This window comes from Cupressus sempervirens, chromosome 1 (assembly GCF_028749045.1).
Source record: "Cupressus sempervirens isolate cs-2001-9-10 chromosome 1, ASM2874904v1, whole genome shotgun sequence".
Classification (NCBI taxonomy): Eukaryota; Viridiplantae; Streptophyta; class Pinopsida; order Cupressales; family Cupressaceae; genus Cupressus; species Cupressus sempervirens.
In genome coordinates, this window is record NC_143118.1 from 476,746,154 (window position 1) to 476,773,384 (window position 27,231).

Here is a 27,231-nt window from a genome sequence, read left to right on the forward strand (position 1 = left end):
TGCTTTTTCTTGAGGACAAGAAAATTTTGGGATAGGAGGACTGTAATGTTCTCGACATAAAATAAATAATTAATCAAACCTTTGTTTATGGGCCGATTGATTTAGTATATCTTGGATGCATTTTTATATAATTGTTTCTATAGGTGTGGCCGTCGGCTATCTTTGTAAGCCCTTGGAAAGTTTGTCTGAAAGGTATTTAAGCACGACATGTAGTTAATAGTTGATATGCGATTTAGATTGTATTTTCTTATACAGCGAATTCCAATGGGGATTCTTTGTTGTTTGCCATTTCGGAAGTGAAAGATCTTCCCTACTTGGCTCTTTAGGTTTCGGTGGGATTCAACCCTCATCCTATTCCGTTTCTTTATTACTCGCTCGGATTTGGCAGTTTCGCGCACCATCTTTTTTTGCAAGTACATATATCTATATATCTTTGATTGGATTTCAATACTTGTATTGGCATTATTTGGTGTTTCTGGTGAATATATTCACCTTGTTCTGGCAGCTCCGAGTGCAACTCAATCCATAGCGAAGCAACTTGCGAACATTCTCCTCCCTCACCTTGACGACATTTAGTAACTCATCCGTACAACTCGAAACATCACCGTATAGACTACCCTCACATACCATACAGTCACCTAATCATCCAAGATTGTACAACCCCTATTCTGCATACAAACCGTAAGGTCAAACACATACCGTACGACCATCTGGCTTTCCTACCATATGACCTCCTACTAGCCATACAGACTTCACTCCCCTTTCTCTTGGGCTATACGACCAACTTCTGTACTTGATCCAACTGTACGGTCTACTTGAACAAATCGTATGGCCAGTTTGTGCTCTGAATGTGGGCATTGAGCAAGTAGCATCACGAACATAATATTACAGGATGGTTGTGGTGTCCCAATTGTACCCAAGACATCCCCAAGTCTCAGAAATGTCCTCAGGGCTTGAACGGATGAAAAAAGGCCAGGGATGAATCCCTCGGTAATTGTGGTTCAAACCTCAGTGTTGAGTGTGGAGATTCAAGTGTCATTACAATTTGCACACATACTATTTGCTAGCCGAACCAGATAGCGGGCTGAAGATTATTTGTAAGTGTCATATATACATGAGAGCATATTCAAGGGGCTGTTACAGTTTGGAATCAGTGCCATGCAGGAGACTAGAAAGTGCCAGCAGTGTTGTGCAAGCTACAACTGATGTATGCAAACCATACTATATCTGAAGTTGCCATTAAAGGTGTAGTACCAGGGCCTAGAATGTTGCTACAACTTCGTAAAGGTCTGAGAATCTTTAGACATGATCTTTATTAGTCAAAGGACCTCAAAATAGTACCAATCACCTAAATTACCGATTCAGGAGTGGATGCGGGATTTTTTTTGGATATGGATTCATTTGGAAACGTCTCTATGTATTGTGATATTGCTATCAGGATTTAATTGTGTGATTTTTGAGTCCAACTCATTGACCCATATTTCATGAGTAGTGATTCAACATGAATCCATCTCTCATGAGAATAAATGGAACACTTAGCACTCATTGGATCTAAGTGATGCTCACAAGGGTGAAGCACCAGGACTTCCCAAGTGGTCACCCATCCCAATACTACTCCAACCTGAGCGCGCTTAACTACGGAGTTTCCTCCATGGTTAAACCCAAAGCTTGCAACCCCATTTGCAAAATCTTCACCAAGTGTTGTGCCTTATGAACCATCCATTAGAAAGCCCCTTAAGTTCATCAATTGATAAGTAGGAGATAATTTCCACAGCAAGTCAAATTGTGATATTGCTATCAGGATTTAACTGTGTGATTTTTGAGTCAAACTCATTGACCCATATTTCATGAGTAGTAATTCAACATGAATCCATCTCTCATGAGAATAAATGGAACACTTAGCACTCATTGGGTCTAGGTGATGCTCACAGGGGTGAAGCATTGGGACTTCCCGGGAGGTCACCCATCCCAACACTACTCCAGCCTGAGCGCACTTAACTACAGAGTTTCCTCCATGGTTAAACCCAAAGCTTGCAACCCCATTTGCAAAACCTTCACCAAGTGTTGTGCCTTATGAACCATCCATTAGAAAGCCCCTTAAGCTCATGAATTGATAAGTAGGAGATAATTTTCACAGCAAGTCAAATTGTGATATTGCTATCAAGATTTAATTGTGTGATTTTTGAGTCAAACTCATTAACCCATATTTCATGAGTAGTGATTCAACATGAATCCATCTCTCATGAGAATAAATGGAACACTTAGCACTCACTGGATCTAGGTGATGCTCACAGGGATGAGCTTAAGGGGCTTTCTAATGGATGGTTCATAAGGCACAACACTTGGTGAATGTTTTGCAAATGGGGTTGCAAGCTTTGAGTTTAACCATGGAGGAAACTCCGTAGTTAAGTGCGCTCAGGCTGGAGTAGTATTGGGATGGGTGACCTCCCGGGAAGTCTCAGTGCTTCATCCCTGCGAGCATCACCTAGATCCAATGAGTGCTAAGTGTTCCAGTTATTCTCATGAGAGATGGATTCATGTTGAATTACTATTCATGAAATATGGGTCAATGAGTTTGACTCAAAAATCACACAGTTAAATCCTGATAGCAATATCACAATTTGACTTGCTATGGAAATTATCTCCTACTTATCAAGTCTCTCTCTCTCTCTCTCTCTCTCTCTCTCTCTCTCTCTCTCTATATATATATATATATATATATGCAAAGAATTTAAGAAACTTATTTTTGGTTCTATTTAAGAATTTAATATATATTAATATAATTGCACACAAAATGGACATTGAATGGTTGAAAGCATATAAATATATATGTAAAGAATTTAAGAAACTTATTTTTGGTTCTATTTAAGAATTTAATATATATTAATATAATTGCACACAAAATGGAGATTGAATGGTTGAAAGCATAGTAACGAGAATCGCCATGAAATCGCATGAATTGCCAGTTTGGCGATTCGATTCATGGTTCTTGAATTTTTTTGAACTGGTGATCCAAATCAGCAATTTCATCTCATGAATCATCGATTCATGCAAAAAATCACCAAAATCACCTTTATTAATCGTGAAAAATCAGCTACAATTTACATTTTACGTGTAACATAGTTATGTATGTGATGGATTCATCATTTATGTTCCATGTTTATGTAGGCTAGCTTCTATTTGATGATGTTATAGTGTGTTTAAGTTATATTCAATAAAGGGTGCATGAAATAAGTTTTAAATTGTTAAATTCTCTAAATTTTAAGGGTTTTTTGAATTTGCTGAGTCGTGGCCGATTCGATTTAGATTCATGGCTGATTTGCCATTCAATTCGGCCTTGCCGATTCCGATCCGATTTCGATTCTTGTTACTTTGGTTGAAAGGCCTCTATTAGGGCCATTCTAGGGTTTGGCAAAAGAAAAAAATTAAAATGTGCAAATAAACACGTCTTCAATGTTTTTAAAGTGAAAAAGGCATTTTAAAAAGCTTTTTTAGGACGTCAGCTCGTCAAAGTGCCCGGATGCCTTGTGGGTGCCACTCGGATGCCACCCACAGGCACCCAGATGATACGGATGCCTGAAACAGACTTCCGGGTGCCTATTGGTGGCATCTAGGTGGCACGCATAGGACACCTGGCTGTCTCCACGTACTTGTCCGTATTAGCTTCCACTTCCACTATTTGCTAGCAAGTTTCGGAATGTGAGCCAAACACAGAGTCAACTAGCTGCAAATAAGAGAAAATCTGGAGCAACACATTTGAGCATGAATGAGGACATTAATCTATTAACATCAATTATGATATAATATTTGTGAATTGCTTATGCTTGAATAGATAAATTCTTAAAGTGGTGCATTGTGTTATTTCTATATGTTATGTAAATATTTATTATGTGTTGAAAGAACTAAACTACTAGCAACAACAAACACCATAGCACTCACATTTTCTTCAGCATACATAATCAATTAGTAACAAAGTATTCCGATTTCAAGCAAACTGTTTAACAAAATTCCTATATGATTAGAAGTGGTCAAAAATCATCAGAACAAAGAGTATGTATTACATTCTGGATTCAATTGTGTAAACTTACTTGCATCAGCATTTTGGATCATACTCAATGATCCATCATTTAAGATGTAAGATAGGTGCATGAAGATAATCAGCTTTTCATGCAAATAAATTTACACAGTTGAATCCAGAAATATACATTCTAATTGCTATGAATCGTGGAAATCTAGCTTCTAGAGCTATAGTTGTTTTCTTTGTTTTTCAAGATGATTTTGTAGTATTTAGAAACAGTAGGGTTTTCTTGTACAAGTGAAGAGCACCGTTAATGAGAGTCTTTTTGATGGGACTGGAAGGAATCAGATGAGATTCCTCTTTGTCTCCTTGTACACGATTATCAGAAAGGATCATCTAGGTGGCCTAGCATGACTAAAAATGTTTATAGGTTTCTTAGGGGACAAAATTGTAGCTGATGCATCAACAACTTAAGCACAATTTTGTTTCCCTCCTATCTGTAAGATCCCCCCTTAAATCTGCTAAAGAAATTAAACTTTTACTCGAGGCATTTTACCAAACAGTTGGTGTGCAACCTGAGTGCTGCTCAAACAATTTGACTTAATGACTCCAAGAGCTTACATTAATGGTGGCTCAAGAACATTAGTTTTGCATGGACATACATAATATTGATTACACAATGACAGATAGTATTAATCAAAATGCAGGAAACAATAGTATGAACTCCAAACACACTTAAGAAGGCCTCACAAAGCACAAACACAACTTGTTATAAATGAATGGATAAGTAGTGTACAGACCCAACTTTCACCAATGGAAGGGTGTTGTTGTTGAGGATCGAATGCACCAGCTGTGGTTGCATGAAGTCCACTGTCATACCACCTTTGAATGATCTCTGCCTCTGTTCCTGACGCTGCTCAAAGGCATCACCTGAGCCTCTGCCTGTATAGACTCTGGCCTGTGGATGTTCCCGTTTTGGAGTATGTGGGACTCACGATATGGTGAGCAAGGGACACGGGACTGCGATTACCAACCTCCCACGATAACCCTGCAGTATACTTCCGAGTCTAGAAGAGACCACGACTCTGCTCAACCAGTACTCATGCAGTGCCACAATTAAACGTAAATGTTACCTCTGCCATGCGAGTTGTGGATTGACTGTCCTCTCTAGCGGCCGGCTTCACTGCTGCCTGCTTACTGATACCTGTACATCAATGGCCCAAGAAACCTCTCTCAGCTGTCTGTGTTCTTCTAATCTGCTGTTGAAACTCAAAAAGCTTTCATACTGTCTCTAACTCCAGTCTGAATATGTAAGGTGAGACACTGGGTTTTCATCCAGCCTCTCAATTCTCCTTAAGGGGTGTCATCTTTAAGAAAACCAGTCACATTTAAGCAACCAGGATTGTCTTCAAAATATTGATTTATCTCATGGTGCCAATCCCAATGAAGCTCCTTGTTTTTATAACCTCGATATGAGGGGAAATACAAACAACTAGGCAATGTGGGATAAAAACTATTTTCGTCTTTTAGTCACTTAAGTTACTTTTGTTATAAAATGACTTTAAGTCATAAAGTAACTTTATAAAATAAAGTGACTTAACTATAGAAAACTCCACAACTTAAATATCTCCCCAACGAAACCGAATAGAATCCTGTGACTGGCTGGCATCCTCAAGATTAACGCTGTTGGCTTATCCAGATGGAAAGATAGACCAACACAGTGCCAAAAAGCCTAGCGCAGAGAAGGGGACATTACACTATCTGTAGCACACCAATGTTTTCAAATTTTTTAGTTAAGTGTGCTAATATTTAATGGTGGATTTATGTTCTCTTTTACATTTAATATAAGTGGTCACTGAAACTGTTAGTGAAATTCACTGTCATCTATCTTATATCTTTAACACAGTTATATGTATGATTGCATACTATAACTTAGAGAAGGTTGCTTGAATTCAGATTTGTGATAGTGCCTTATGATAATAAACATAAGTATGTTTCAATACTTCCCTGCAGTGATTAAATTTGTTTTCCTGTTTCGACAGGGTGTTTCTCAGAAGGATATCCTTGCAGTAACAGTATGTCATCTTGGTGACTGCTATTCATTACTGATTGCACACTAGTATTTATAATGAAGTGCATATTTATTGCTATTTGGAGTTACTAAATTTTGAATATGTTACACTGACTCCTTTATTCGTTTTTTATGCATTTTTAGTTCACTAGAAGGGCTGGACAAGATCTTCTTTATAGGTTAGAGCGTCTTGCAGCTGCTCAAAAGCATTCCAGTGAAGTCTCATCATGTACTGTTGGCATACGTGTTGGAACCTTTCATTCTTTCTGCTTATCTGTTTTACGGGCCTATCCTAATAATGCTGGGCTTGCTCCTGATTTTGTGGTTTTTACTCCAAAAATGCAGGTTGGTGGATTGTTCATTTGTATTATTGCAAATAATATTTCTGTAGTTTCTGTAACAATTTAAAAGTCTATATGGATGCTTGTAGAGATTTGTCATGTCTAATAATTGGCCATTTTTATTGATTTTAATTTGATCAGCTTGATTTGTTGGAAAGCCTGATTGAAGAGTGGCATACAGAGAGAAGGCCTCAGACTGATGGACAATTCAGACATTTTAATGACAATCTGGCCACAAGTAAAAAGCTACAGGTTAGTAACTCATGTCTCATCTTTGTCTTGTGCTGTTTCCAAAAGTGAAATTGCCTTTTTCAGTTATAACTTATTTTTATGATTGAACTTAGAACTCCTAGAAACATTGGTTCATTTGTTTGCTTGTTTGAATTTAGCCAGTTTTCATATAAATCAGTAGGGAAGCAGTGTTACATTTGGCTTTTTGAAATCTAGGTGCTGAGGTTTAGGTAACAAAATTTTAATAGCTATTTGATTGATGGAAAAGGGGAGGTATCATTCCTTAGCAGAAAATAAGAGATTTTTTAAACATGGAGCTTATCAATTGCTTCAACATCTTCATAAAGCTCAATTTGGAAAGCCACAAGAAGTTGTTAAAGATGCTGATCTTATTTGGAATGAAAGGGATGGTTTTTCAGAATGGGTCTTGCAGCAATATCATAAGCGCCTTCTCAAGGCAAATGGGATAGACTTTAATAGCTTCATAAGGTTGGTGACATTTATCCATGAGTAATGTATATTTAGGAAACTGTGTAATGATGTTGTGTTTGCTAAGCTGATCCAGTACTTCACTAAATTCTATTTGGTCAATGTAAAAAGATAACACAGATTGTTTACATAACACTTATTTCATCTTAAAGGTACACGATAAATGTTTTACAAAAGTGGCCAAGTGCATTGGAGAGTGCAGGGTTGAAGACTCAATATATATTTGGTGTGAATTCCTCTTCTTTCATCAAAAGTTTGGCTTATCATAATTCTGGTAGTCCTTTTAGATTCAGGGTTAAAGTATCTTTGAGATATTTGTATTGTGCATACAATCATGACAAAGACCATTGAAGATTTAAGAGCTTCATGCACACAATAATATTTCGCTATCATATTAAACTCAATTTGTTTTAATGTGTCTACTTGGCTACTCATTTATGGTTTCCATTTATAGTGGATGAGTTTCAGGACACTGATGCTAGTCAGTTTGAATTACTGAGAATTCTTTGCAAGGAACATGGGCACATTACAATTGTTGGCGATGATGATCAACAAATTTATTCATGGCGTGGTGCAGCTGGTTTTCAGAATATCAAAAACTTTGAAAATGTTTTTGTTGGTGTAACCACTATTAAGTTGGAACAAAACTTTCGCAGTACAGGTGCAATAGTGGCATCTGCTCGAAGCTTGATTACTAAGAATAAGAATAGAATACCAAAGACTCTGCGAACTGTAGCACCCACAGGCGTGTTGATGACAATATGTGAGTGCAGAAATGATCAATGTGAAGGTACGGCTGTTGGGGATTTCATAATATCATTGAAGCAACAAGGTGTGCCTTTGCAAGAAATTGCTATTTTATATCGTCTGCAACGCATCGGTTTGGAGATTGAGCACAACTTGCAAGCTTTGGGCATTGAATGTCACATTAGAGGTAGTGGATTTGGGTCTTCTGGAAGTCAAGTCTTTCTTGGTAATGGTGAAGAAGTTGGTTTATTATTTGGAGATGTATTTTATGACATTCTTGCAGTTCTACGAGCAGCCACCTGTGAATCAGATGTGATGGGATGCAAGCGCCTGTTGAATCTTTTCTGTCCATCTATGAGTTTATCAATACAAGATTGTTTATCTTACCTTCAACTGAAGAAGGATTTCTCATTGTTACAAGCCATTAAATCTACGTGGTACCATCTAGTTGGCTTGCTAACGTGCAGTGAGCTATCTTCATATGACTCAGCTAAATCTGTGTCTAGTATGTCAAAGAGTGATTTTGTAACACTTGATGGCATGAATTCCATACTGAAACTTATAGCAACCACAAAAAATGACTCAAAACATATGGGTTTGAGAGATATAATATTCAATATATTACAACAAATTTCTTGTGTAAGAAGCTATCAAGATGTTCAACATATTTCAAATTCTGAATCTAACGGAAATGAAGTAAAGAATCATCAGTATTTGTTTCCTTCCCACAAAGTTGAAACCAGGTTACATAAGAACTTAGAATATGCTGGGATCAAAGCTCTTTTAAAAGAAGCTGCTTTGTTTGATGGTGAAATTGAGTCTGATTCAAAAAGCAGGAATGGTGTTGCTAAGAAAGAGAGAAATATTGGTATGGTGCATCTCCTTTCTATTTATTCTAGGGTCTTAATTTTCATGAAAATATGCTGGAAAACCCGTGCCTTTCTCTTTTTCATAGTCCTCTTGAAAATTTTGGGTACATGGTTGATAACAATATATATAATATGTTAGTAATGTATGCAATTTTCTCTTGATTTATTTTGCAGCTGCACATCAAAGAAGCTATATGGACATGAAGCAGAAGAGAAGCATAGAGAGAAGATCGACAACATCACTTGATAAGACTAGCATTCTTGAGACAGTTGGTTCAAGGATTAGTGGGAACTCTTTGGAGAAGCTAAAGATATTCCTAGATCAGGTTAATTTGAAAATGCATGATAATGAGCTCGGTGAAGATAACGGTTTCAAGTCCCCTTCTTTAAATGAAGCTGTTTCCTGCAGTTTAGCAGGCACAACTGGAGTGACACTGTCAACCATCCATCAGGTAATCCTTCCTCTCAGAATTGACGGTTTTTGGAGAGTGCATTCTACACACATAATTATTTTTGTCAATGACATCTCTGTTTATGTGTGTCTAGAAAGATAAACTTAAGGATTTTATGAGATGATAGAAGGCCTGTCTTATACCTGATGCATGTCAAGAATATATTTTGTGATGCAACAGGGTTGTAAGGTCAGCTTTTTGCAAAACTGTTATATTTTAGAATATGATCAAAGAATTTTACTGAGTCCCGTTCAGCTAAGAATTCTTATGATACACCTTCGGGCTATTATGTTGAGAGTTGTTTATAATAGCAGCCAAAAGAAGGTGTTCAACTGTAATCAGATCACTCCATGCAGAGGATAAACATTTTTGAGAAATGAAACAGCCAACATTATTATAGGAGCTCACAATTTTTCGAAACTTATTTTATTTGGAGTGGGATCTAGGAAAAACTTTCATTTTTGCTGCACATGAAAAAGAAACAAAAAATCAAATTACCTACAGTCATTACCACAAACAAATACAGAGATTAATTTCAAATAGGTTTTCCACTTAAGCATTGACAATGTAAGTAAATGTAATAACTCTCACATGCAATCCAATATGTGGAGTAATAAATGATTAATTACATTGGAAGAAACAGATAGATTCTTTAAGGTTCTCCTTTCTTCTGGTGAAAAGGCAAAAAGGTATCTATCGATTGGCACTTTATGAAAATCTCCATTTAAAATGTTTGAGTTGGTGTACATTTGGTCTGAGTACGATGCAACTTATATACAAAGCTTGCATTTGTCAATAAACCTACTTGTATAAAGGGGCCTCAATGTGAAAAGACGTTTTATAATTTTTTGCAGGAATTAGTATCATAATTAGGTTTGCATATTCTCATGTCTTGTGTGCGACTCGTACATACATACATACATACATATGAAAAATCCTAAACTCGGAATTGGCAAGGCCAACTCGACTCGTGAATCGGATCGGAATCGGCAAAGTGAAAAAACTAGAGTTGCATGGACATGGGTATGGTATCGGATACGGGTATGGTATCGGGTACAGGTACGGCCAGTTTTTGAGACCTCTTATTTGGGAACAGCAAATACAATATACTTAAAACACACACACACACACAGATATATATATATATATATATATATATATATATAAACAAATTTTCAGAGTCATTAAAGAAGTTTTTCATTATAATGAAAGCAATATGAACACATAATTGTGACATATTCCAAAATACTATAGTTAGATATAGTTTTATTATTAAAACAAAATTCAAATACAAAAATAGTTTGGTAGAATCACATGCTATCAAAAATATCATCACTGTTCTCTTAAAACTCGAGATCTAGATCATCAAGATTCTCTAAAGAGTTAGGATAGTTGGATTGAGTACGACCACCACCTAGACTCTCAGTACCCATTGATGATTCAGCAAAGGGTCCTCTGACCATGTCAGAATTCTCAACATTGAGGTTGAGATGTGTCAATGCATTTATGGATACATCAATGTCACTTATCTCAGGTTGTACATCCCAAAGTCTATTAGGTCCTTTGATGTAGTCTGTGGAGGAATGTGACAATAGACGAAGATTAGAGTGCACATAGACAAGGTCCTCTGCTTTTCCAGCTGCCAACCTATTTCGTTTCACAGAATGGATAAAGCCATATGTACTCCAATTCCTCTCAGATGCAAAAGAACTAGAAACCTGCAATAAAAGAGTTTTATATTATAAATTATAATTTATAAGTTACAATAACAAAGACACAAACAATCAAAAACATTTGAAATAAGAAATAATTCTTAGTAGAATAATCAGTATAAAATCAAACATGTGATAGAAGCTTGATTGCTAGCTTTTGCAAATGCGTAGTCATGGCACCATGGAAGTTCCACCACTTTATAGGATCCATTTCTTTTTTATCTGCCATTGCATCAACATCTGCATAAGTTCCATTAGAGGAAGCAAATGTCCCAAACTCATCTTGAATCTCCGCAACAACTCTAGGATCTGTAAACATTTTCTTGAAAGCTTTTTTATATCCTTCAACAACCTCAACATCCTTATTTGGTGCTGTCCTATTTGGCAATGCTAACATATCAGCATGGTAGTACTTAGGGTTTAAAGCATATGCCAAAAGTTGCAATGGAGTTGTCATTTTATCCCATCTTTTTTTTATTACATCATATATTTGCTTATAAAAAAATTCAGAGGGATCTTGCTCTTTTTCTATAATAATATCTCTAACTTTCTCCACCATTGTATCTATGCAATCATAGATGTCACCTAATATTGGCTTATCGGTATCACACCGACGGATTACGGTGTACATTGGCTCAGTGAAAGATAGTAAATAATCTATTTGAGCCCACCAATCCTCATCAAGAATTAACCTCTTGACATTATTTGCTCTATCTAGTTGTGATTGTCTCCATATTGCCCAAATGTCACTAATCACCATACTTTTCAAAGCTTGTTTGATATCAACAAGCCTTTTCAAAACAATGTAGTGTGTGGCAAAGCGTGTCTCAACCACCTTCAATAAAAAAAAAAAACATTTTAAAACCATATAAATCTTAAATACATTTCAATAAAAAAACAAATTGAATATTTTTGAGACAAGACATTTACCCTTAACAACTCTAGCTTAGCAAATTGTCTGTAAATGGCCTATGATATGTGATGATTACAAATAAACATCTGAATCTCTTTGGCTTCTTCATAAATCTTTTGTATCCATTGAATTTTTCCAATTTTTTGTAGCATCAAATTCAAAGAATAAACTACACAAGGAGTCTACCAAATTTTTGGATATCTTGCCTCCACGACCAACCCAGCTGCTTTGCATACTTTTGCATTATCTGTGATCACTTGAACAACACTTTCTGGCCCCACAGATTCAATTGCTTCAATTAGAATGTTGGCAATAAACTGTGTATCTTTCTCTTCAGCATTGCATTCCATTGCTCTCAAAAACATTGCCCCCTTTGGGCTCATTGCAACCACATTGATTAGTGGCCTATTTCTAGTATCCTTCCATCCATCACAAATGATGGAAACTCTTGAAATTTTCCATGAATCTCGAATCACTTGCAATTGTCTATCAATAATCTCTTTCTCTTTAATCAAAAGAGTAGTACAAACCTTCTCATAACCTGGGCTTTTGTATCCTTTTGGAGCTTCATTAATAGACCTAACCATCTCTTGCCAATATGGCGAGCGAACCTTGTTAAATGAAATTCCATTTGCATATAGACAACATGCAATACTCTGATCTGTATCCTCTCGACTTTGCAAATTAAATGACTTTTCAAGAGGTCCTAAATTACGCCTCTTGTCACCACCAGATGTTCTTGAAGTTGGATGCAAAGGAGGTCTATTGAGACTTGATCTTTGTGTTGACTTTAGAACTTGACTATTAGCTTCATCCTCTTCTTTTTGGTACTTTGCAATCTTCTCACGTGACAATCCCTTCCTTGGTTGACCATCAACCTTTGGACCAGGGAACACTTCACATCCTGTATCTTTTATGTGACAGAGGTGTCCACGAACCCTGGTATAAGAACCATTATAATCAATTAGACACTCATGACACCTCCATTTAAAACCTCCACTGCCTTGAAATTTCTTGATGATGGTTACATGTTTTCATAATGGATATTTAGCATTTGGTTTGATCCACTTGTCATTTTCTGATGCTCTAACATCTGCTGATGATGATGCCATGATTAGGTTCCTAAAAAAAATAAAAAATTAGTAAAATTATCAAATAAAAACAAATTTGCATTAAGCTATAAAGCACAAATTTAAAATTAATATAATAATTTATAAAATGATTAAATTAACTATATGTGCAATCATTTTTATTTCAAATTTAATTTTACAAGAATATAACTTTGAAACTTAAATCTAAATTATTTATTAATTAAATATAAATTAAATATACTAATAATATTAATTAATTTCGTCCAAATATAAATTTAACATTCTAATGATAACTCTAAAGTCTAAAACAATTATTAGGCTTTATGAATTATTAAATATTATTACTATAATTAATAAATTATAATACTGTTTAATATTTATTAATTTTTACAAAATTTAAATTTTAAAAAATAAAAATTAAATTAAATATAAAACTAGTTTAAATTTTAATAATTATAATTGTAATTTTAATAATTTATTTTTTTCATTTTTAAAAAAACTAAATAATATTAATTTATTAAAATTAAACTATTAAATTATATATTTATTTATATTTGCAAAATAAAACCTAACAATGTAATTTGTACATTTTATTTCAACTATATAAAACACAGTCATTAACAGGTTATATGATATAAATATTAACAAACATTTATAAAATAAAATTGAAACATTAACAAAAACATCTAAAAAAAAAACTTGAAACAAATGTCAAAAAAAAAATCAATCTAAAAACACAAAAAAATTACTTAACCACGTAAAAATAAACATATTATGCAACGAGAATTATTCAAACTTCGAGGCCTAATTAGTTATTTAAAAAATATCAGTTTTAACACTAAAGCAACAAAATGAAATTCCCCATGCAAATTTTTGGGGTGCATGCAAGAGTAGCAGAGGATAGAGTAGTAGCCCTATTTCATATATTAAGAGATCAGACATAAAGACATAAAAATTCATTATTTGAAAACTCCACTTTTCGCTTCAATTTTACCATTAATCTCACAGCAGGATAAAAGTGCAAAATTTCAAAATCATAAGAATGTACATAACATAATTAGAACAAACCGCGCGCAGGAGATGGAGGCCACGCAAGGGAATTTGGACATACGTAGGAGAATTCCAACTCAATGCAAGAAAAACCAGACCGCACACGACAAATTTGTTAGTTGTTTGAACGTCTAGGGTTTATTTATAGCTGCACGGGTTCGATTTTTCCAATGATTAAGGAATATTTTCGGAAATTTTCCATTTTTTCCAGCGACTACGGCAGTGTAATCGGCAGTCTGGTAGGCAACGCGACATTCTATAAGAAATTCGGCTCAATTTTTTGGGAAATCTGTCTTCAACGTTTTTGGCACGCATTTGAAAATAGCATCTTTCCAAACATGGGCGGATACGATTTTCAGTCCTATTTCATCCGTTTCGTCTGCGTATCCGTATCAGATACGGCCATACGCATCTCAGAAGTTGAGGGGTTGTGTTTCCAGTAACTTTGGAAAAAACCCTTCAAATTTAGAGATTTTAACAATTTAAAACTTATTTCATGCACCCTTTATTGAATATAACTTAAAAACACTATAAACATCATGAAATAGAAGCTAACATACATAAACAAAGAACATAAATGATAAATCCGTCACATACGTAAAATGAAAATTGTAATTTGTAGCTGAAGTAATTAGAAAACATAGGATCATATGACATAGATATATAGAATTATAAATATTGTCAAATCATAAATGTATGTAAGATGAAGATCCATAAAATCAATGACATCAAATCATAAATGTATGTAAGATGAAGGTCCATGAAACATATGTCTATCTGTAACCAAAATGGAAAAAAAAAAGTCTATTTGCCCTAGCTCTAGCTCAAGTCTATCCCTCACTTTTCCTCTCTTTTTGTCATACTGAACAAATAGAAGGCTTTGTAGGGTTGTAAGAAAGAGAAATTTTAAAGATATCATTGAGAAAACTTGTATTTTCTTATGCTTTTAAGTTCAATTGTGTTGCCCGATTTTTTGAGCTGAGTAATGGCAATTCATGGGCGAAAATTGGCAATCCGATTCACCAGCTCAGAAAAAATCGCCCATTGTGTTTTGAATTGCGAAATCGCCAGAATTGGGATCTTATATATATATGTATTGGTTTTGATACTGATGCAGGTGCTGATGTATGGATTATTTTTTTTTTGGGATTCTGGATGCGTTTGGGTGCATCCATACATATATACAAATACATTATATATGTATATGCATATATATATATGTATATATATATATATGTATATACATATATATGTATATGTATATATATATGTATATATACATATATGTATATATGTATATACATATATGTATATACATATACATATATACATATATATATGTATATACATATATACATATATATATGTATATACATATATACATATATACATATATATACATATATATATATATATATATATATATATATATATATATATATATATATATATATATATATATGCAAAGAAATGCAAGAAATATACAAAAATAAACCATTCCATAGCATGATACTTCACCATTGATAGTTCAAATTGAAATAAGAAGAGAGCCCAGCTGCAAACAAAATGAGAAGAATGACCAATGAATGGCCTCTTTTAGGGCTGTTTTAGGGTTTAGGAGCAAAAAGAGCGAAAATAGAATTAAAAAAATCAATTAGCACATGCTTTTTAAAGTCACTTAAGTGACTGGGCATTCAAAAAGTCATGGGTGCTCTCTAGATGCAACCAAATGTTGTCTGGGTGCTCTTGGAAGCATCCCGAGTGCTTCCATAGATGTCGAGCGTGCTTTCTGAGAGCACTGGTGCAATATCCAAAAGCACTGGCGCATCCTAATGCACCAACATCAACACCTTGGGATTTTGGGAGAGAATCAGTATGTTAGAAGTTGGTGTATATATATATATATATATTGCATTTCTTTCCACCATAATCCAATTTGATTTATTTTGTTATATATTACAACATTTTTTCATATTTGTCTCATTTCAATACTTTTCGCAACTTGGTGGTGATTTATTATATTATTAAATAATTTTCACTTAAGTTGTCAAAAGGAGCAAATATTAAAGAGGCAACTAAGTATAATTATTTATTAAAAGTGTTTTAATTTATTTCTACAAGGGGATACCTATGAGGATTATAATTCTCTCTCCAAAATGTTATAACAGGAAGTCGAGAGCTCATTGTTGAGGTTCATTATGTTATGATATATTTTTTTCTTCTTCAAAGAGAAGTTGTGTTCATTTCCAATTTTTTTGAAGAACAAAACCCCTTTGAAAGTACTGTTTCTGGGAATTGAAATAACTTAGGGCTTCGAACTAGGCGAATTTTGAACCGGTCCTTGGTTCTGGTCTTGGTTCCCTTTTGAGTTCCACTTGGGTTTGAACCTAGGCAAGCTTGTTCCTCTAGGCCGAACCTAGGTAGAACCATGGTCAAATTAGGGCAGACCCAGGCAAACCGATTGCGAACCAGGTACATTTCCACTTAGATACATTCTATAATTTAGTGCAGAAAATGATTATTATAGAATTTGAATAAAGATCTTTAACATTTTCAACAAAAATTTCGTTAAGTTGAGATATTTATTACATCAAATTAAAATACCACTCCATATATCTTCTAGTGAAAATTTTACATCCAATTGCTGATAATGACCCCCATCTAATTAATTCGAAGCTTTGTATCGTGATAAATGATATTTAAACATTAAACAACAGCTTAAATAGGTGAAGAGAGTTACAAGTTACTTATATAACATTTTTCAATTATGATATTAATTACAAACTAACAAGCTCTCTATACAGTGAAAAAGTAATAAGGATTTGACAACTTAGAAAGCAGGAAGTCATTAGTGCAGCCGATCTTATTGACATGGCACTATTTGTGAATCAACTAATGCCTTTGATTATGAGAAGAAGAAGAAGAAGATTTAGATAATCCATTAGATGATTAAAACTTAATATAAAGTTCTACTTGTTGAAAGTCAAAACAATGATACTTGGACTCGATATTATTTTAATATTTTGGTGTTGATACAGATATGATGTTATGATTACAAGTTTATAGTGTTTTTGTTGTTTTTATGATACTTTGTGGCATTCTAATCTTAATTCATTCCCGTTGGCTGCACACACACACATAATTTTTAACCTTTTTTTGTACTTAACGAACCCAAACCGCAATTCAAAATTTTATCGTACCAGCGAACTAGTTCTTCGAACCTGAACTTGAACCCGAGCTCGAACCAGTAACTTAGACGTAAACAAGCCAATAAAGCGGTCAATGGCTGTCATTAGGGATAACAATTGTATCGATGCTGATTACAGAAACTGGGCAATAAATGGCACTTAGCATTGAGTTGACACCAACTTAGCATACATAGTTATCCAACTGAGTACAACTGCAAATACATTGAAAAAAATGATAAATATGAGTGTTGCATGTCTGCTGTTCATTTTTTTTGCAGGTCTTGGCAGCTTGGATACCCTTGAAATCCTCCTTGAATGGGGTATCAATCAAAGGCATTGAGTAGCATTACATTTATTGTGTAAAATGCAAGAAATGGCCAGCTACATTTCTGAAACTTGCTGTAACAGTTTGGACAGTGAAAATTACTCAGAAAATCATAAACTATGCATACCCAGAAACAAAGATTGTAGATTATAGTAAACGGTTACTCCAAGACTCTGAAAACTTTCCTTGTATAATCATGTTCAAGATTGCACATCACATATTCCTTGTTTAATCTTCCATCACATATTCCTTGTTTAATCTTCCATTCCATATTCCTTGTGGTATTCTTTTTTCAATCTTCCATACATTTTTGATGTTAATATCAATTTTCTTGATCTCATGATTCTCATCTATTCAGTTTGACGTTAATGACAACTTTGTCTTAGCACCTTTGATTTCAACGTCAAAATTTAACAGTGTCCTCATCTTTCTTTAACATTAATGATAGAAATCCTCATTGATATGCCTTTGCATCAGTGACAATATTTCCTACAGTGTCCCCCGTTGTCATTGATGTCAACATAATTTTCTTTCTTTTTCATAACTCTCCTCTCCCCCCCTCCCCCCCCCCCCCTCCTTGACATTAATGGCAAAGGGATGTTTATAAAACTTCTATCCACAAATGGATCACAGGAAACATCCAATTATATACTCACATCCAATGCAAGAAGAATGTACTTTTCCAGTTGTTGGAGATACTCTAATGTTCCCCCTGCCCCAATGCTACTCTTTATCTGTGATCCTTTGTGTTCTATATTTGGGCGACTTTCTTTCTGTATATGTGATGTCCCCATTTTGGAATAGAAGCTTAGTAAATAATAATAATAATAAGAGAAAATGAGTACCTAATCTATTCTTAAAATAATAATAATATAACATATAAATATAATACTATTTGAAATAATTTAAATTAATAAATAAATAAATAAATATTAAGTTAATAAATAGTTATATTTAATAATTACAAGTACTATACAAATAATAATAGTATTAAAATATAATGACATAATCAAAATATAATAAAATCATAGACTATAATTAGATTATAATGTAATATGACATATTAATGAATCAATGAATATTGATATAACGAATATAATATAGCTAATTATTATAAATATTAATAATATTTATATAAATCAAATATGTAAGCCCATTTGCATTAATCGTTAGGAGAAGTGATCAAGGGAGAGACATGTATCTTCACCATAAAAGGCTGAAACCCTTCCATCTTCCAAGATATATAATGAGAATTGATTCTATTTTCTTAGGCATCATGGAATTAGATCCTTTTATTCTTTATCCATACATGGATATGTTTTTTAGCATCTACTTTATTAGCTATTATCTGTTTTAAGAATGTAAGGTGATCAAGACCAGAGATATTATCATTGCATAGAAATTAGGACAATCCTCAAAGGGTACATTACAAGTGGTATCAGAGAATGTTATTGCTAGCTTTAGAGAAAATTCATGACGAAACCAACAACTGATACAACCAACAAAGAAGAACAGATGGAAACCAACGTCACAAGTAATATATGCGGAGGCACAATGGACAAGCCATGAGGGATAGTGAACTGCATACATATGTAGTCATCGCTATACATGAAGAATTTTGAACTATTTGGTGGCATATCACCATATCAATTCATGAAAGTATTGAACGTAACTAGAAACTTATAGCAATATATACTTAGGAACATGATCAATATCTCAGACTCACATTTTGACATAATTGATATAATGAGTAGAATATATTGATATAAGGGATATAGATGAAATTCTCAAAACAAGTTGCCAGTAGCAAGTAAGGATGGCAGAAATAAGTATGAAGTTCAGCAATCAGTCATGAATCCTTCAATAATAACCTAATGTGACAATAGCAACCTCGAGTTATAATCGGAAGTCATTGAGGGATTTGAGTGTACACAATTTGGTGTCACCTTGAAATGAGTGTATTGGTTGAGCCAAACTCAACATTTAAGTGTCGTAAATACAAAAAATTGTTAACTCGAGCTAGAAAGCAAATAAATTGTTCTTGCAAAATATAATATTTAGTGAATTTAAAACTTTCTGCTCATTGATCCAAATTAATTGTCAGACAAGTATAATCAGTTGGAAGATGGAATCCTAACAATTAGTGATGTATGCGCATCTTGGGTCTAAGGGCAATCTTGCATCACCCAAAAATATTTCTTGTTTGTCTTTTCAATAAGGGCCATCTTAGTGCAGAGTTATTATTTCTGGAAGCTAAGTTGCCAGTTTGGATTCGGGTACGGATTTGGGTTCGAAAATCATTCAATTTTTTTTGGCTATGGGGTTTGTCCATACAAGAATATATGTTAAAAAAAAATTATTCATATGGACATATATGCAGCGACAATTCAGTTTATACACCAGTATGCTAATATTAAAGCAACATAGAAAATACACCACCATATCAATGTCTCATTTCAAAAACACTAATGTCAACATTAATAATCAACCACTGGTCAAATATCATTAAAATCCATCAAGCAAATCATCATCATTCTGCTGTTGCAAATTAGAAGTACAAAAAGTAACATATAAGCCCATTTAAGGTCAAGGTTGTGATTGTTGCCATAGTGTAAGCTTCACACATTAATTATCATACTGGGTGATTTAAAGAAAGAACCTTTGGATCAGACTATATGAAGCCAAGGAAGCAGGCTTTGGATCCATAATTATCCATAGTAAAAATCTCTCTATATTTTGTCTCTTAGCCGCAAATTGATGAGAGCTTGGGCCGCATCGAATTCCAAGTCTAGCTCCTTTCGAATTTTGTTTCTGAAATTCTTCATAAACCTCGGCATCTTAGTTAGACTCCAAGCTCACATAAAATCATTAGTCTTATAAAAAAGACAAAACAAATCAATCTATGTATTAGGGATCTTAACTTTCTTACTATAATTACATTAGAGTTGTTTTAATTCATTTCCAATTGTCTTTCTATTGTTGAAGTTCTAATAATTCGAATAATTTGTTGCTGATTGGGAAGGTTTTGAAGCTTTTTGATAAGTTTGGAACTTGAAAATCTTATTATTCCTTTTGGAACTTGATAAGTTTAAGTCATAGAGATGTCTTTATGGATTGGATTAAAACTTTATAACTTTATTCAATTAGACTTAACTTTAATTGGGGTTAGATCTTTAAAAAACTTGTTTTAGACTCAACAAGTCGATAAATATGAAATTAGTTAGATAGGTTGAGGGTGAGATAAAATTGTTTTGGGCTTATGAATTTGATTTTCTTAATCTTATTATAGTTGGTTTGATTTGATATTACTTTATTCCAATTGAGTAGGAGAATTTGTGCCGGGATATAGGTCAAGAGAAAATCCTTTCCATCATAAAGAGATTGATACTTATTTTTATTTTCGAGCCTCCTTATATCTAATAGTTAAAATGCTATAATGAAAAAAGGAAAATTTGCTCTAACCTAGAACCAATTTTATCTCAATTCCATCTAATTTGCCTTACAACTTGTAAGAGATAAGCATTACATCCATCAGAGTGAATAAATATAAGTTTATTCATCTGGCATTATTAGGGGTGATAAGGGTTCATTGTCTTCATACTCTTCTTCAATACTTGGACTTGTTAGTTCTAACATATTAGCATCCAAGATTGAGTTGTTGTCCCATGCTTCTATTTTTACTTCTACTAGATATAGTTCCATCCAATTGCTACTGCTTGTTGGACGTACATGAAAGAAAACCAAGAGAAAAACTACATTTCATTTAACAATAGGAAGCCACTTTATCAATCTGCTGGAGTAAAAAGTTGAGATAAGGGGATACAACGGGATGAGTTTTCTTTTGTTGATAGGTATATTGTAATGACATGGACGACAAACATACATATTATTTTTGATACATGCCATTGCTTTGTCCAGATTCCCTATATATTTGTGCTTAAATAACCATTTGTATAAAGTTGATATGCAGGGTTTATCTGGTTCTACTAAACAAGCCATAGCCAAGAACATAGCTGGAATATCACTAAGCACTTTGTGCCAATCTGTGTTGTTCACAAATTCTTTACCCAAAATTCTATACGCAGCCCTCTTGATAAGGAAATGAGTGTTCTGCGGGATAAGAGAAAGGTGCAAGTCTGAAATGGGTTCTTCGAAGGGAATTTGAGGAGATGGACCCCTCAACTTGATTATAGAATTCATCTTGGGAACCCTTTGAAAGGAGAGTAAGCTGAGTTGATCTTATATATGACTTTAGCAGGTGGATGAGAAAGGATTTTGAGTGATAGGAAGAATGCAAAGAGTCTTTTGAAGGGCAAGATAACAAAAAGCTAATATTCTCTACATAGGAACTGGTTTATAGGCCCTTCACCTACTTAAGATTTTGAAAGGAAAATGAAGCGATTGAATTCGTATTGGAAACCAAAAGGTATTATTGACATACTTATTATAAACCTAGACATTGGGATGATCTTCTTCCTTTACAATTCAGCTCTCTTAACTTATGGTTATCTTGAATTCATTTTGAAAATATCTTTTCGTTTCCTTCTGTTTGGAATATAAATTCAATACAATGCTATCTCTTTGTTTTAAACTTATAGCTTGCTTTCTTGGAACTGGTAATATTACTGTTACAGAGATGCACTTGGGTAACGTCATACTAGGAAATTTCAATGCTTACCATATTTGTATGATGTGACTTTCCTTATTGGTTTTGCTAGCTCTGGTCAAGGAAGAAATTAACCATTATATATCAATTTCATTGATTTGTTTTGTCTTAGTTTAGGGATTTCCTTTTTTGTGTTGTTAAGCTCATTTGGAGAATGTTATAGTTCTTTGAAAGTTGTTGCTAATATTTCTCTGCTTGGGGGAATTTTTAGGGCTTAATTTCATCTTAAATCAATTTTATGTATCTTTGTGGTAATTGGCGATTATGCCAGTGATCATGCCTTTCTAAAAACATAAATGGCCTCAATGACAAAGTTTGGTTTAGGCCAATTCCGATCGTTCTACTTAAATAGGAAAATTACATCATAGTTCATTTGCTTGATAAGATAATTCGATTAATTTGAGGAGAAGAAAAAATTAAGAAAGAGGGATCGATTTGAATCATACTACTCGATTTAAAACTGATACTAATTTTTTTTTTCACATAATGCCTATACTAAAGAAAGGAAGCCATTTTTTGCAATAACCTTACTATTTCATTAATATCTTATCAAATTACAAAATGCTTGCTGCCTTTCAATAGTATTCACAGAAACTAGGAGATGATGCTCTACTAGAAAGATAGACTTCTTTCCTTTATCAGTCACGATCATAATAAAATTGTAATAGGCTTATATCGAGCCCAGTTATGACGTAGCTGATAGACACCCATATTGTTACTTGGGATAGACTTTTCCGTTGACAAATCCTAAAAAACTGAGGACATTCCTATTACTAGGAAGGATTGAGAAAGGCTTATGCCAAGCCCAAAAACAAAACAGCATAGTCGATAAGTGACCATAACCCTAAGTACTGTACATATGTAAGGATAACTATTTCCGTACAAATACTTATACAAATATATTTTGTTATTCAACAATGACAAGTATTATAACATTACAAAATTGGTAGGTTCAAAATAGGTTACTCAGAGATACTCTCTCATGAATACCATGATGTATTCTTCAACCTCATCTTGATCAAATTCCATTGGCCCAGGCATGAGAACAAATGCTGCTGTAGGGAAAATTCGAACTTACTCAAATTAGAGAAATCCACCTCTGGTGACGCGTCGCATCCGAAAGCTCTAAGGTAGGTGAAAAACTAATCTTGGTTCGGATCTTCAATTGTGTTCCTCCATCTTAATAGGAATTGAGTACTCGCATTCATTTTAGGCGAGGCTCCAATGAACTGAGTGTGATCTCTAGTGTGGAGGATAGGGCGTTTGGGGATCTTGGCATGAAGCAAGCTTCTTGGCGGCTTAGTCATATAATCTTCCGCTTAAGGGATTTCCAAGTTCCTAGTAATACTTAAGACACCATGCTCAAGACCTTCCAACCATGATTTGTCGAATAGATTGTTGCAAAGGCGAATGATTTCCGAATGTCCGACCTGAGCTCTAGCCAAGCAAGTAATAAGGGAACCTATAATTGAACAATTGATGCACAAGGTGCACTCATAATTGAAAACTTTTTCTCCTAAAGCTTTGATCACAACCAACCTAAACATGTTTTCTACAGGGATAAGCAATCTATTCCATCTCTCTGGCTTGACAAAACCTCTAAAAGGCATAGTTCTATCTCCAAAGGCATGGAACAAAATAACTACGGACTCCATACTAATAACAAGGGTGGACACAACTAGAGGGTGGTGAAAAAATAGAGGATAAGAGCGCAGGTTAATAAACTAGGACATGCAAGGATTTTAAATAAGAACCACAAGAGAAATTAGAAGCTTCTCCCAACTTCGGGAAGCTACTAGAAAGATTGAGAGAAGAGTCGAGAAGAGCTCGGGAAAATCTTATGCATAAAAGCTTATATTTCATAAGCAAGTCATAGGTAAGTCTAAAATGTGCTAAGATAGAAATGAGGAAATGGTAGAATAAGATACATAGGAGAATAATATTAAAGACTACTATTAAGAAAAGGTTCAAACCTAAAGTCTATATGGGCATAAGATGATGAGAGCGGGTAGCCCATATATAGGGCACTGAGTATAGTAATCATGGAGAGTTAAGATACGAGTCCTGTTAAGTGTAATACACTACTGTCTCATATTACTAAGTTTCCTAACTATCTTTATCAACCTAGATGTTTCTACTTCCTTTGGGCCCTTGCATGCCAGACTTAATATAGCTTCCATCCTTCCCATTTTGCAATATGCTAATTAGTCTAACACCACAACGATATCAAGAAAGTATTTATACATGATGGGTGATAGATTTAAATCGAGATAAGGAGGGATAAAAGGATAAAGGGATGATAAAAAACTAAGGGAAAAGACATGAATAGGTTAATCTTTATAGGGGGAATTCAAAATTGTCACAGGTCATGATATATGCGGAGATTGTAGTCAATATGACACTACGATTAAAGTGGTGCGTTAGTTTTTATTTTGTATCCCCTGGAATTAGAAGTTGCTAGGAATGGGTTTGAGATTGTTTAGGTTTTTTTAAGAAGGATGTCCTCCCCATCAGCTTTTATGTTAGCTAAATGATCTGCTTCTTTGTTCCCTTCTCAATATATGTGCCGAATTCTTATTTCCTCAAACTTGTCTACGAGTATAAGGGCATTTTCAAGCTTGGAATTGATTTTCCAGTTAGGGGTGTTACGCTTTATAATCACATTTAAGATTATTTGGGAGTCTCCTTCAATGATTATTTTTTTATACCCAAGTCTAAGCTTAGATTAAGTCCCTCCATTAGGGCTTCTAGTTCTTCTATATTATTCGAGATAACTCCTAAGGGTTTGGTTAGCTTTACAATCCAGTCTCCTTCCTCTGAGCGGATGATGCCCCCTAGCCCTGCCTTACCAGGGTTTCCTTGAGATGCTCCATCAAAGTTCAATTTAGTCCATCCTATTGGGGGGGGGGGGGGGGAGTTCCATCTGCATTCCTCTCTTGCTTGCTTATTTTCTAGGGTATACCATTGGTGGGTTGATTAGATTGATCCAAATCTTTCGTATGTATGCATCCCATTCCATAAATGACCCTTCTTCTTTCACTGTGTTTCTAAGATTGTTATTCATAACTTCAATAATACTAGCTCCTACTTTGTTGAGAAAGGAGGAGATAGTCATTTTTGAGTTATTGAATATTATTGTCTCTTTCCTTCCGTATTTCCCACAGAAGAATAGGAGTAATGTTCCATAGTTTATTGTATACTTTCGAGTTCTCGAAATTGGGCCAACTATTTAGGTGGCTTGAAAGGTTTCCTAGTAAGGTTGTAGTCTAGTTAAATCTCTGACATAACCAATCCCAACTTTTTCTCGTAAAAGAGCATTGAAATAACAAATGATTTGTTGTCTTTGAGTCATTTTTACAAAGAGGGCATCTTGATGGACCCTAAAAGCCCATGTTAGTAAATTTATCTACTATTAGTATCCTCTTTTGTGTTGCTGCCCATAAAGATATGCCTGCCTTAGGTAGGCATGATGGATCCCAGGTCTAGGAGAGAATTTGGTAACTTAGTTTGGAACCTTACTATTTTTAGTAAGTTGGTCATTGGAACTCAAAATGGTCTAATTTCTTCCCTAGAGGTTCACTTTGGAGATGTCATCTTGCCAGTAAAGTCTTAGCGCAAGATTAAGTCTATTTTTGAAGATATTGAAAATCTTTAGTATTGGCAACGAGGTACAAAAACTTTGAACTCAGTTTGAAAGGATTTAGAGGCCCTGAAAAGGGGTCAAACCTTGCTTGATTGGAGTTTGCACGAGTCATGTGCCATAGAGGAGAGTGTGGCATTTTCGAAATGGGGTCATAATAGCCAATCAGAGCAATTGGTGATGAGTTATGGGTTTTGGAAGTTGTACTTGAAATAAAAAAAAATGAGATTCCTTTTAAATTTCTTTTGAGATCTGAGAGTTGTTGGGGCCTACTCTAATGTATTAAGATATGAATTCTAATATTTTAGGTTATATGGCCTCAAAGTTTAGGGTTAAAATTTCTAGAACCTTCTAGGGCGACTAAACATTACCTATACAATGAAGCCCATAGGGTTGTCTAGGATAGTTCATGGGATGTATATGGGGGCTCTGGCTTGCAAAATATTGTAAGAAAAATGCCCATTTGGCTTTGCATGTCATATTTCCAATTATTGCAATTCATTTTTTGTGGAGATAGTAAGAATCCAATTTTATGTTCTTGAAATTTGTTATCTCTTTTCTTTTATGTCTGTATTAATAATAAGAAGAAAATAATAGCGGAAGAAAAAATAATAAAAGCCAGTCACATGTCGACAATAGCACATATATATGCAAGAAACCCTAATGTGGGGGAAAAACCTACAAATATTAGATCTTCTATTCATCCTAACAACAAACTTTCTCTTTAAGAATACAACAGAGTTTGCTAGAAAACATTTAAATATATACAATCGACTATTTTACTTAGATTGCAAGAAAATAACTTTTCTTGATTTCTTTGGCTTTAAATCATATAAAATCACTCGATTTTATGCAACCTCCCAAACTTTGAAATAGGCTATTAAAGAATTATAAGAATACTAAAGTTGTTTCTAGACATCCAACTCGAGTTGCTTTAAAGTAACTCCACCTTCCTAGCTAAAAAACAAAAATTAACAACAAAAGGACTAGAGATGGGCCTAATCCATCCTTTGTTGACGAGTTCCTAAATTGTCTTCTCTATCTTATCCTTGAACTTCTTAGGATGGTGGTAGGGCGTGATGATAACGAGATTGACTCAGTGCGAGGGAATGCCAGGTGGAATGTCAACGAAGACCAACTTGTGCTTATCCAACACCACCTGTTGTTCCTCATCCTGGCTATAAGTTTGTTACCATGCATAGGTCTTGTTGAGACCAATGTGCCGCCCAAACTATATCATCATGTTTGAAGATTACCTCCATCTGTCATGTCGGATTCCCCCCAGGCTGCCATTTGACATCCCTCTCAACACCACCTTTTCGCTATTCACCTCGAAGAAGAACTCCTTCCTCTTCAATCTCTGTGTGTACTCATCGAGAGGCTCCATCCATTGAATGCCCAATATAACGTTCATGTCATCTAGGTCTA

General features: G+C 34.5%; 1 protein-coding gene across 5 annotated transcripts in view; it reads left to right on the forward strand.

Annotated features, from left to right (window-relative positions):
* Positions 1-27,231, forward strand: part of LOC149578355 (uncharacterized) — a 93,799-nt gene that overhangs the window by 49,909 nt on the left and 16,659 nt on the right. For 3 of the 5 annotated variants that reach the window (XM_089828403.1, XM_089828401.1, XM_089828409.1), the window contains exons 3-9: positions 6,061-6,093; positions 6,234-6,434; positions 6,572-6,682; positions 6,930-7,150; positions 7,303-7,376; positions 7,605-8,765; positions 8,941-9,218. In XM_089828403.1, coding sequence (XP_089684529.1) covers positions 6,061-6,093; positions 6,234-6,434; positions 6,572-6,682; positions 6,930-7,150; positions 7,303-7,376; positions 7,605-8,765; positions 8,941-9,218 — 2,079 coding nt within the window. Of the gene's footprint in view, positions 1-6,060; positions 6,094-6,233; positions 6,435-6,571; positions 6,683-6,929; positions 7,151-7,302; positions 7,377-7,604; positions 8,766-8,940; positions 9,219-27,231 lie in introns of those variants that run through there. The other 2 variants (XM_089828417.1, XM_089828413.1) reach the window with 2 other exon arrangements.